The following is a 13,615-nucleotide window of genomic DNA, read 5'->3' as shown; positions in this document are numbered from 1 at the left end:
ATTTTTTAATATTGACATTTTGCACTTATGACTGTTAATGTGTATGTGATCCCATAAGCAAGGAGGATGAAGCAAGAGCATTTAAGCTGACCACCAAAGCATACAATTTGACTTGTTTGTCAATGGGATGATAATGCAAGTTTTGGATACATGAAAGAACCTGTTTAAAGGAGAACTATGGGGTCAGTGTTTTTCCCCATAGTTCTCCTTGGGGTAACGGGAGGACACAAACTAGCGTCCTCCCGTCACCCTAAGCTCAGTATACTGAGACGCCGCACCTGGAGCGGATCCCGACTTAGATGACGGGATCCGCCCAGCTGCGTGAGTGACAGCTGGCTCTGCCTATCTAGAGGCAGAGCCAGCTGTACCCGCCCCCTCCCCCGTCCGTTCCGCCAGTCAGCGCTGGCAGATCGGAGCTGGGAGAGGGCAATCCAGCCCCTCCCCCTGTCACGGCAGAGAGCCGTGACAGGATCGAGAGGTGAGGGAACCCGGTATGTTTTCCCTCACCTCCCGATCTACTGAGCCGACCTGTGACAGTCTCATTGTCACAGGTCGGCTTAGAACTATGACGTGAGTGGAAATCACTCATGTCATAGTTCTCCTTTTAATGTTTGAATCTTTTAGTCAGTCAGCCTCATACGATTAGTGCTATAGCTGAGAAAAGATTCAAGGACAAAAAAAAAGAATAGAACAAGTTGGATTATATAAAACAAACAATTTGGATAGTGGCCTTGTGGTTTTAAAGGTTTTATGATCTTTAAGGGAACAATAATTGGTTTTGGGTCAGTTCAGGCTCTTACAAAGCCAAAACACATGACATTGCTCCACATGACAGATAAAGGGACTTCGTTTATGTCCAAGGTTATAAAAGACTTGTGTAAATGGTTGAATTCTAAGTTTAAGTACTTCTCTTTATCGCGCTCAGACAGGCGCAGAGGTCAGACATGGTTGAGTAGTTTAATAAAACTCTAAATGTATGTAAGTGGTGGGAAAAGATGGGAGAGATTTGGACTGTCCATAACCTTGTATCATATTTCCATTTAGTGTGGTCCCCCAGTCCATTACTGGGTTTCTCACTAATGTGACATGTGGGAGATACCCTCAAGTTCTGTTAAACTTTCCTGAGGAAACATGGAAAGGAGGCCATGCCATTTATAAAAGCATGATAGAACATGTTTAGTATAAGGCAGGGTTGCTACTGTTATGCCTACAGTCAGGGAACACATGAGTAGAGATGAGGCTGGGCTTGGTGTGGAACGCTTAGTTCGCAAGACCACTCAAAACTGACTACCACGCTCCTCCTCCTGACCCAATCTGTGGCAGCAGTTGCGGGTGTTCCCTGCCTTTTTGTGATGTATAGCTGCGGGGCGGGAATGCGCCTCTCCACAACTGATTAGGTCAGGAGGAGTTGGTTGTGGTGAGAGTTCTGAGCAAGTTTGCTTGAGGGTCCAGAGTGAGAGTCCAGCCCAGCCTCATCACTACTCAGGAGGTCCAAAGCTTAAGTCGTGTATACAACCAATCCGGAAGAATTGGGACTTTTAACTCTGTAGACCAGGGATGTGCAAACTGCGGCCCTCCAGCTGTGGTGGAACTACGAATCCCATGAGGCTTTGCAAGATTTTCACAGCCACAGACATGACTCCCGGAGAGTGATGCTTCATGGGATTTGTAGTTTCACCACAGCTGGAGGGCCGGAGTTTGGGCATCCCTGCTGTAGACCATATGCTTTGTCCTAGTCCTTACTATAGAAAACACTTTGTTGGCAAATGGCATGTATCTTTTGAGATGCTGGAAAGAGTAAGGAAAATACAATTACATGGTCCACCAGTCTGATAGGGGGAGAGCAGGTTTATGATATGAACTTGGTTGATACCTGAAAGAGAATCAATGACTAAATGCATTTTTGCAGTTGTCCGACTTGCAATGTGTTCAGATTCTGAATGTAGTAAAAATGTCCTTATGCTACTGGTCCCCTTAGCACTGGCCTAGATTTGCTGTACCAGGGTTCCTCCTTCCTTTGCAAGGTCCTGTGGAGCTACCCATTTGTGTGCGCTCCCTGCAACAGACTACAGAGGGACGTGCTGATGATTCCAGAGTTGAAATGCACAGGCAGCTCAAGAGGATGATGCACAGAGGACAATCTGTCACACTGCACATGGGGTCCCATAACTAACTGTGCTTTCATACGCACCATTTATGGAAGCCAACACTATGTTTCTGTGCTGACATATCCAAGTTAGAACTATTCATGTTGCCCCATTGCCACTAATCCTTACACAGCTTTCATCTTCTTACTGTCATCTTTAGCCTTGTAAAGCCTTACAGTTTATTTGTGCAGTGTCTGTGCAATCTCCTTTTGACTTACTAACAACTATGTGATGTTGGGGGCCTAACTTAACAATCAGTTTAGTTTATATTAGGGATGCACCGATACCGAGTATTGGGGCGAGTACTCGTACTCACCCAAATGCTCTCATACTTTCCGCGATACCGGAACCTCCGGTCATTGGAAAATGCCCTCTGAAAGGCAGTGTCGTAGGGGAACATGGAGCCGGCTTCCTGGGCAATCAGGAAGCCAGGTGGCGAGTAATGACTTGCTTCCCGGCCAAACAACATGGAGTCGGCTTCCTGGGCAATCAGGAAGCCGGGCAGCGTGTCATTACATGCCGCAAGGCTTCCAAATTGCCAGGGAAGCCGGCTCCATACCAGCGGAAGCACCTGTATCGGTACTCTGTATCGGCGAGTACCGAAAGTAAAATATCGGTACTTGATACAGCAAAACCACTATCGGTGCATACCTAGTTTATATACTATAAGATTGTCTCTCATACCTCATAGTTATTGGTAAAGATAAAGGAGATTTTCCAACTAGCTTGTGTGTGGCCAGCTATAATGTGTTTTGTGGTGGTTTTAAATATTCAAATCTTAAAAGGAAAAACTTTGGAGAGATTTGCTCTCACTTCCTGTTTGTCTACAGGACAGGAAGTAATGTGAGATCCTTTTAAAGGGGACACAGATGGCAAAAAAAAAAACCTGGCAAAGTTTTTACACTTTCCCTACTCTGTCCAAAATGGGGGAAACAAAGGTTTCAGCGTTATATATATTTTTAGATAAACAATGGATGAGCCTCTAAGGCCCCATTCACACTGAGCGACATGAAAATCGCGCGACTTTGAGCGATATTGCGTGACGAGCGATATTGAGCGACGTGTCGCGACTTTTTCCTATTGGGCTGTATGCAATCAGGAGCAAAATCGCTCTAAAAAGGGTCATGTAGGAGCGACAAGCTACCAGCGACGAGCGATATTGAGCGATGAGATGTGAACAGCTCCATTGAAATATATTGGAGAAGCTACATAGAGCGATATCGCGCGGAAATATGAGCGATATCGCTGCAAAAATCGCACGATAAATCGCTCAGTGTGAACGGTGCCTTAATGTTTTATAATGGTAAGATGGATTATTTCTTTAAAGGTTGTAGCATTTTATATACAGTATGCACATTGTGTATTGTACACCAAAGAAAATTGTTTACAGTGTTAATGTATTCTTTCTTACTTTACAGGTGCTCTCACGGTGGGTCTTGTCAGGCAGTGTCAGACCATACATGGACGTGACAGGATCTGTATTCCTCCCAGGCTCCCACCGGAGTGGGTTACAACACTATTTTTCATCATCATGGGAATCATATCATTGACTGTTACATGTGGTTTGCTAGTGGCATCCCACTGGAGGAGAGAAGCTACAAAATATGCTCGATGGATAGCATTTACTGGCAGTAAGTGTTGCATAACAATTCCCCCTTCGTATACTGAGGTCTTACAGAGTGCATCTTAATTCTACAAGAGCCTGCATTCTATTGGAGAATTAAAGAGTAGATCCAAATGGATTTTTACATTTTTATTTTTTTTCACAAGTTCTCCTTGCAGTCCTGGAGCCCAGCAGGTAGATACTCCCCCAGCACATCTGTGACTGGCCATGAATGTAATGTAGACGCCAAGATGTTTGTTGTCTCAGCTTTGTGGTATATTCTATGTTTATTTCAATGGAGCGTACACTCCTTTTATTGAAGAAACCAAAGTGTAAAGAGCATTGCTGTTTTCCCTAAATTCCATCTATATGGAGCTGTAGAAAGTAAATGGAAAATGCATCTACTGCTGAGCTGCATCAGCTTTACATTAGTTACTTTTTTGCCTGGATGAATACTAAAGAATTTACATATTCTGAATAAGCATTTGAAAACAAAATCCTCAATCACCTCTGTAGCTATGGGCATTGCGAAGAAACTCACAACAGAAGTACTGAAATCTAAGGGCCCGTTCACACTATAGTGTTGTACTATGCGTAGGCTATCACACATGGTATTGCAGTACCTTGTGCTGCAGCACATAGCCAGGAAGTACATTGGGATGCCATGTAAATGAATGACAATGCATCTAGCACACAGTACTGTACGCTAGGTGCGCTGCGTGACAGCATGCGTTAAAGGAGAACTATGGGGTTAAGGCTTTTCCCCATAGTTCTCCTTAGGGTAACGGGAGGACACAAACTAGCTTCCTCCCGTCACCCTAGGCTCAGTATACCGCGAGCTGTAGCTCGCGGTATACTGAGACGTCGCAGCTGAAGCAGATCCTGACAATTGTGCCGGGATCCGCCCAGCTGCGTGACTGACAGCTGGCTCTGCCTCTCAAGAGGCAGAGCCAGCTGTACCCGCCCCCTCCCCCGTCCGTTCCCCCAGTCAGCAATGGCGGATCGGGGGGGGGGGAATCCAGCCCCTCCCCTGTCACGGCAGAAAGCCGTGACAGGTTCGAGAGGTAAGCGAACGCCGGTATGTGTTCGCTCACCTCCCGATCTACTGAGCCGACCTGTGACAGTCTCATTGTCAGAGGTCGGCTAGAACTATGAGCTGAGTGAAAAGCACTCACCTCATAGTTCTCCTTTAAGTGCATACCTTTTCTATTACAGAATTTTTGTGATCCTTGAAAATCTATTAGAATGAGTTAATTCACACAACAGCCAGGTAGATGTCAGGGAGGGCTTGTTGTAAAGCTGTGCTACTGATTGTTTAGAAATCGTAAATACTTTTAGGTCCATAAGCTGGATTCTTTTAGGTCCATAGGCTGGACACAGTTGCACATTGTTTCTTGTGGAACGTATGATGTTTTCTGGAATGTAAAGCAATCTATATATTTTAACCATTTTTTTTTTTTCTTCCCTGTCTTTTTTTTTTTCCCCACAGTGATACTTTTCTGTATGGCAGCATTAATATTCCCCATAGGATTTTACATCAATGAAGTTGGTGGACAACCTTACAAACTGCCCAACAATACCGTAGTTGGGTCCTCTTATGTACTTTTTGTTTTATCCATTTTCTTTACTATAGTGGGACTATTATTTGCAGGCAAAGTATGTTTACCTGGCTGATGTATAGGGGGATCCACAAGACCTTTTTATTGCAATGAACATTCTATATTTGTCGGGAGGGGAGGAGGGGAAGGGGTTCTTTGAAACCTCCAAGGACATTTGCCTTCTCAGGAGAACACCTGAAAAGGGACAAGAGAACGGAGAAGATATTAGACATTAACATGTTCTCACTATGCACTTTGGATCAAATGGAGAGCCTTTCTTTCCACAACCAAATACAAATATCATAGACTGATCTCCTGAGCATATTTATGCCGTCAGGTCTGCACTGTGACGTGGACTCGTGATGAACGCTTTACACTGACAAGCAAAACTGACCTTTATTACTGTACCCAACTTCTGTTTTCATTGTCTGCAAGAATAGGAAATGAAGAGTAAACCAAGAGTATTTATGAACTTTGTCTATGACCTAGGAGCATTTCAAAGCCAAGTGGGGCTGGCCTCACTTTAAGAGAGATGATTCATTCGAGGATAAACAGCACAGAGATTTGGTAGCCGAAGAGTCCCCAACACTACGGAACATACAGCTCAAAGTCTGTTCAACCCCTGTGATTTCCTTTGGCTGAAAGCTTGGCTTTACGAAATGGCTGTGCTTTGGCCACTTTTATGCGCTTTTTGGTTCAACTGTCCAGCTATAGAGGGATCATATTTCCTGGTACTAAAATGGGGGTGGGGATCATTTGAGAAAAATAGTTTGAACAGTGCTTTTGAAAAAACAAAAAGGGAATGTTGAATTCCCTTTTAGAAGCGGGACACAGGATACTGGAATACTGGAACTCTGTTGGGAGTTAGAGGAAAACACTAATATTCTGAAAGTGTGGTGGCATGACCTCTTTGTTTATATAAATATATATTTTTGCTGACGCAGTATACAGTGTATATACAGGCAGTTCTGGCAAAAGAATGCTAAAAGCTTCGCTAGCAAAATCACTGTGGTGCGCCAACTGGAACCGACAGATAACTAAAGCCATTTTCTTGAAGACTGCATAGTGAAGAGTCTTCAGTTTACCTCATACTTCGTAGCAGTCCTCAGTTTTGGTTTCGTTTTTTTTCCAAATCTGTATAAAATCAGACATTTCTTATTGCATTTTTCAGTTAAAGTTTTGGTCAGAACATATCATAAAAGGAAATTTGACAGCATGTTGTACTAGTCTGGATAGGCACCAAGGTGGCTAACAAACCACTGGAATTTCCTTGACATTCAAATGGGTAGTGGTGATTTTAAGAAGTGGGAGTTTGTACACACCTATGCATTAATGCAGTCACCAAACATTTGCCATGCAGTGATCACGCTAATGAGTTACCAATGGTAAATGGTTGCGGTAATGGCATTTTTAGTAGATGTTCATTTGTGTGAAAACGCCTCTTTTCTGAGTTTCTTGCATTCAAAATTACTGCACTATGCACTTTCGCAAACAGTGCAACAAATTTGGGTACCACTTTTGGTATTTTGCTGTATTTTGGTACCACTTGGGTGACATTTGCTACTTGTAGATAGGGGTGAACTAAGATTTGGACGTAAACTGAGCTCCCCTGGACATGGAAGGAGCTCCTCCTAAACACGGATGGAAGCTCCTACTGTACCACCCAATTAGCTGCTGTTGGGGAATTCCCTGTCTGCAGCTTGACATTAGCCAAGGAGTTGGATTCGGTGATGTCATTGACCTCATATGGCTACATGCCCAGATTTAGTAAACGATGTTTACCTAATACGGCTATGTGAACCTTTTAGGTAAATTATGTCAGCACAAGCATCCTGCCCCTTTGTGAACATGCAGCTGCGGGGCGGGAAATGCCGTGCTGCAGCTAATTGGGTGAAAGTGCCCATGGCACTTCCTTGTGCGGAGGAGCTCAAGTTCAGACTGGGTTCCGTTCAAACCTGAGCTCATCCCTACTTGTAGAATCTGTCATTTGTTTAAAGAGTTTTCCATAATGCTTGTTTGATCACAGCAGCAAAATAGAGAAAGTAACTTTCACATCATGAAAAAGTGGTGGTTGAATGTCATGAGATTATTCTAGAGGTTATAATTGCTGACTCTTTCTGAAAATGCTTATTGCCTGGTTTATTATATTTTAAGTCACTGACCTGATACTAGCAAAGATTTGAGAATATCTGACCTTTTCCTTTAATTTGCTGCAGGCCAGCAAGCATTCTCAGGAGACCAGTAATGACAGCCCCTTTGTGTGTCTCATGATAGTTACACTGGAGCAGCTGCCCCTGGCAACCAAATAAGCATCTTTCTTCAGTTTGCTCAGTTGAGATTTGAAAATGAGAAACAGAAGCTGATTGGTTGCCATGCAAATCTGCTCCAGATTTTGTCTGCTCCAGTTTTGATAAATCCCCCCTTCTGTTTTTAGAGCAAACAATTGCTGCAGCTATGTGTCTGCACATACTTGCAGCACCCTTTGAAATGCTTGTAGCTAAGACTGAATACCAGGCCATTCTGGAAGTCAAAACTCCAGAAGTTCCTGGTGCCACAGATTGCCCGCCTCATCCTTTCTCCAGTGCAATGCAATTGGCCAGTGAGGCAACCCAGTATAGTGATGGGCGAATAGGAACATGAGTGGGTGAGGCATGGCATCGAGCGCCACAGTTTCAAAGAATGGACCAGTATTCAGTTGTATTTTGACTGCTGCAGCTATGTGCGGGCTCCCCTAGGTGTCTACACTAAAGATCTAAAGAAGTTTATGTTTGTTTTTTGTTTGTTCTAGGGACAGAGTACCCTTTTAAAGGTAGCAAGCAATGGCAACAATATGAAATCAGCTAAACGCATTCCAGGATGATTAGAACAAATAGTGTGCAGAGTTTTTCATTAGAAAAAAGTAGAAAAACCTATCAGCGGCTGCAGAGAAGGACCCTTGCTTTCTGTGTGGAAGCAGTGGCCTCTCTGTAGAGGGTCTCTACAGAGTTAGGGTGGAGGAGGAGCTTCAGATAAGATTTCTGCATAGCCGCACATAGCCACCTCCTTTTGACTGTCAGTAGCATTTTCATGTATATAATGTTCCAGACTGCTATCTTGCGTTTTACACGTCATCAGGACAGGAAGCAAAACGGCAATAAAAACCTGACAGAAGTGTTAACCCTTCTCCAATCCATCCACAAAGTTTTGCGGATTGCGTTGGGGCTTAAGGTGTATGTACAACAAACTTTTTGATATAGATATAGCTCTATATCTATATATGTATATATAGAGCTATATCCATATAGCTATATATCTATATTAGGAAAGGGTTAAACCCCTGCCAGGTGTTTTTTGTTTTGTTTTTATGGGGGGTATCCTTTTCCTGTTAGGGGGGAGTTTTCCCTCTACTTATGTCTTAGAGAGACAAAGTAAAAGCAAGTATCCCCAAAGTAAGGAGAATCCTCCTCTTAGACATTGATCACCATTGGGGACAAAATGATAACTTGCTATCATGATAACTAGGGATGCACCGATACCGGTAGTTTGGTACCGAGTACCGATAAAAAAATTTCGGTACTCGCCGATAGCAATTACCGAGTAACGGAAGTCCCATTCAGGAAGCCAGGTGGCGTGTAATGACTCGCCACCTGGCTTCCTGATTAGCCGGGCAGCGTGTAAAGACTCGCCAACCGGCTTCCCGATTAACAAGAAAGCCGTCCCCTCTCACCTCGGCATGTCCAGCCTGTCGCCCCCGGGGCCTCTCTAACCAGGAACGGTCTTCCCCCGCTACCCAGCCGGAGCCGTCTTGCTGGCCAACCATGGAAGCCGAGCGCCGTGTAAAGACACGGCGCCCTGCTTTCTCATGAAAGCTTTCTGCTTTCATGAGATGATGAGGGAGCATGAAGCCGGCTTCCCGGCCAATCAGAATGTCGGGCGCTGCATCATTACACGGCTCCCAGCTTCCTGATTGATCGGTTTCCCGACAAATCGGGAAACCAGGCAGCACGTCCTTACACGCTGCCCGGCTTCCTGATAGGCTGGGAAGTCGGCTCCATGCTCTCTCATCACAAGTAATGAGTGAGCATGGAGCCACTTCCCGGCCAATCGGGAAACCAGGCAGCGTGTAATGACTCGCTGCCTGGCTTCCTGATACAGGAAATACTCGTGCTAGCCATCGGAGCATTTGGGCGAGTACAAGTACTCGCCCAAATACTCGGTTTCGGCACCGATATCGATACTAGTATCAGTATCGATGCATCCCTAATGATAACTCTAAATCTCATACCTCAAAATACTTTGTCTCTGTGAAAATGGTCACCAGGACAAAGAGAGGAATGAATCTCCCCGGGTCACAGACTAAAACAAAAACTTGGCGGGCGGTCTAAAGCTCACCACACACATTACAATTTGATTGTACAGTCTCCTTTATATATACCTACAACTATGTAGTATGAGGGCCTGCCTGATTGGATAGATTATGTAGGTCCTTATGTTACATGGTTTTGGTAAGTGTAAAGCTGACTGTGCAAAGATTGTATGGTCAGGTTGTTGCGTGTATGGTGACCCTAAGACGTCTCCCGCCCCCCCAAAAAAAATTGCCTTTAGGCCTCATCCAAATGAGTGGCAGCCTACACCACCTTTTTTTCAGAGGGCAGCGGAGCCACGGCTTCCCAGTGTCCAGGAGGCGATACTGCTGCCTCCTGAATGCATTTTGTTTTCCCAGTGGGGATTTTAGATTGCAATACCGCGCCAGGGTTTGACGGGATGATGGTTTAGGTCTGCAATCCAAGTGTCCAGTGGGAGGGGCCAAAACAAGTATGCAGTTGCCAAAAAAGTACTCTGATTGCAGTTCACAGTGCTGTATACAAAGCTTTATGGTACCAGAGTGTACGTGTGTACAAATTCCACATATTGTCTTATTCATTTTGCTATTTTTTTTTGCTATTTTTTTTTTTCCATCTTTTGTTTTACTGAGCTCATCTGCTACACATAGTTACATTTTTACCAGCGATAACTTCAAGCACAGCTATAGACTTTGAAACAAAAGTATGCTACAGGAGATGCCATTACTAGGTCAAGATGATGTAAATACCTTTGTTCTGTAATGTGTGTTACTTGTTATGACTAATTTATTATCGGTCAGATGGACGTTCTTAAATTATTTCATGTTTTTTCCCTTTTTTTTTTTCTTTTACCCATCATCCTTTGCACCTGTTTAATTTTTAATGACATTGCAGTCTGTAAATACAATTTGATTGTCACCTGACTATATTGAGATATTTGCAGAAAAAATACATATAAATGGGAAAAATCCTTTAAATGAAAAAGAATTTATGGTTTCCAACACTTTATTTGTGTGTGTGTGTGCATTGCCTAATGTGTGTGTGCAAGCGTGCACGCTGTTGGTGTGACTCCCATGGTTCAAATCAATGATCTGAATGGACACAAGTTAATTTATGGTCTGTAAACTCTTGAAAATGCTAATTACTAGGCTGTCTCAAGCTTTTTAATATTAAGTTGCCAGGATCGCTTCTGTTGTAAAGCCGACAGTCGGCTCTACAAGTTTAAACAGAGTCCCGGCGGCAAAAGTCGCCGGGAGTCTGTTTAAACAGCCCCGATGCTGGCGACATACACTGTACGTCGTCAGTCACGAAGGGGTTAAGCTAGATACACACTGATCAAATTTCCACCAATTCCTCAACAAAAGTAAATGATTAGATCGACTTTTGTTGAATGGACGTGTTGTAAAATTTTCGTGCGAACATTGCCTGCAGCTGATTTGCTGGGTTTTTGATGCTGGCCATACACGTTCGGGGAAAAAAATAGAGCGGATTACTCCATCAACGCTACAAGTGCGTTTATCGAGGAATCTCTGCTGTTCCTTTTGTATACCGACAGCGGCCGCCGGCCCTTGTCTGAATACTGGAACAGAGGCGGCAGCTCATTGGCTGCTGGCTCTGTTCATTTAAAGATTTGGTTCCTTCGATCAGCTAGTTGAGGGGTGCCAGCCGAAACTCGCACTGTGGGCACCCTTTCGGCCAGCATCCCTCGATCAGCTGATCAAAAGAAGACGGTCGGAATAATCTTCGTTTCTCAAGAACCGGACAAAATTTGCACAGTGTATGGCCACTTTTCAGTGGCTGGTGCCACTATTAGGCTTCATTCATGCTTGCCACTGTCTGCAATACCGGTCAGACTAGATGCTTTGTTTATGCTTCTAGATGCTTAACATTGTACGCGTTTTATGCATGTTTACACGCATTTGCGTTTATTATTATTACATAGTATTTATATAGCGCCAACAGTTTGCACAGCGCTTTACAATATAAGGAAGACATTACAATCACAATACAAGACAAGATGGTAAGGAGGGCTGTGCATCTGTTCTTTGCTTATTTGAAACAGTCCAGTGAAGTAGCCAATGAGATTTCAGAAAATAAACACGTCTTGCATTTTCATGTATTTTGTTGCGTTTAGAAATTGATTTCTGAACGCACTCTATTTTTTTAAAAAGCTAAACTGATGGCAGATAAAAGCATCTAGACACTGAATAGATTCATTGGAAATCATTAAATGCATTTAGAAAACCATTTTAAACGCATATAAACACATCTAATCGCACCTTGTGTGAATGTAGCCTAAAGGTGCCCATACACCTTACGTATATCAAGCTATTTTCGTTTGCGATCACGTTTTCGTCCGATATTCATAAGGTTGATGGGCAGTGTGCAACCGCAAATACTGCACAATCATACAACTTTTGACTTTCCAGCTGGTTAGAAAATTTTTATCGAATCGTACGATTTTCGCAAGGTTGGTGGCGTTTCCGTACGTCAAAAATCGTACGATTAACACTGCTCATGCACAAACGAAAATCCGTGCGGTCAATTAATGACATTTTGTCCAGGTGATTTCTGCTAAAGACTGCTAATTGAACTGTGCGATGGTCGGGGCAGGATGGGGCCGCCGTACGAATACCGTACGACTGTTCGATCATCGGACGAAAGTTGATGCCTGTGATGCAAAAATACCTTGTTCCAAGTTTGTGCCTCAGAAAGCATTGAAACCACAGGGTCAACATGACAGTAAGGAGACCAGCATTTTCCTAAAAACAAATGGGGTGGCCTGGTGCAGTACAACTCTTTTTTATTTTATTTTTTTCCTATAAAGAGCTGGATTTAGATTCAATTTCAGTTTCTGATGATCTGCACTAAAATAGGTTGCTGTAGAAATAATGAAGATTGGTGTTTTCTTCTCTAATTCTATTTATTCCAGGTCTCAAGCAGCTATAGTCAGCACATGCCATTAATTCAACTGCAGCAAATCCTGTAGATTCTGAAGCTCCTACATAATGTGATTATGTTGGTGGTTCCCAGAGGGGTGAACATAATTTAGTTTGTGAAGATACATTGTTGATAAAATTCAGTCTCTTAGTAGGCAAAGCCATTGTATGACAATAATACATACCTCCCCCAACCTTTGGGATGGCTTCAATCCTGGCCTTTGTGAGCTCATCAGAAATACAAAATTTACACCAGATTACACTGGAACATTATAAACAGTGAATGTACGGCCAGCCAAAGTGCATGACAAAATGTAGATGAAAGCTAGACATACACAGGTTGGCTCAAGTGATAAAGTCAAAAGGTGTTTAAGCTATCTCAAATGCTGATGAAATCACTTACAATGGATGTTGCCCCTTGATGTTTAAAAGTGTTAGTTTCCTGCAGAATCAGCTGGTCATCTAATCACTGGCCCTGTTTTAGGTCGGCTCCTTTCCCTTGTAGGATCCAATGGAGCCACACATGTGTGCCAGTAAGCTGTGTGTATCTCCACAAACACAGGCACAACAAAGCAAGCCACTCCCTCCCTTCTTCCTTCTCTAAGCTAGTAGATGGACAGCTGCTGGAGACTGCTCTGTCCCTTGTGATTATGTACTCAACAGGAAGTTCAGGGAAGCCAAACAGAGAGTTGGAGCCAACTGGTCAGAAACCTGACGACTGGAAGTGTTTCTGACAAGTGTTTCTGACCAATACTTTGCTGGGGAATGTACATTTGTTTTGATCTGGATTCACTATTGGGGGGGGGGGGGGGGGTGAGCTGAGTTTGAGCATTAAGTACCCATTCACATTACAATAGTGTGTGCTTTTTTGTGCATTGAGGAATGTTGCAATGGGAAGCCTATGCCTTTCTAATAGGACTGTGAACGCTTATTAAAGCACAAATAAATAGGTTCTGCACCATTTTTCAAAGCACACTGCAACACAGAGCATTTGCATCTGGTCTCT

General features: G+C 43.5%; 1 protein-coding gene across 1 annotated transcript in view; it reads left to right on the top strand.

The window, feature by feature from the left end:
* CUNH16orf52 (chromosome unknown C16orf52 homolog) overlaps window positions 1-6,062 on the top strand; it is a 37,926-nt gene extending 31,864 nt beyond the window's left edge. Inside the window, 2 exon segments of the mRNA XM_018568506.1 lie at window positions 3,566-3,778; window positions 5,240-6,062. Coding sequence (XP_018424008.1) covers window positions 3,566-3,778; window positions 5,240-5,424 — 398 coding nt within the window. The 3' untranslated portion in view covers window positions 5,425-6,062.
* The last annotated feature ends 7,553 nt before the right edge of the window (window positions 6,063-13,615 follow it).

The sequence above is a fragment of the Nanorana parkeri genome, unplaced genomic scaffold (genome assembly GCF_000935625.1).
Source record: "Nanorana parkeri isolate BGI_ZX_2015 unplaced genomic scaffold, ASM93562v1 scaffold3, whole genome shotgun sequence".
NCBI classification, from domain to species: domain Eukaryota; kingdom Metazoa; phylum Chordata; class Amphibia; order Anura; family Dicroglossidae; genus Nanorana; species Nanorana parkeri.
This window is presented reverse-complemented; position numbering and strand designations above follow the sequence as displayed.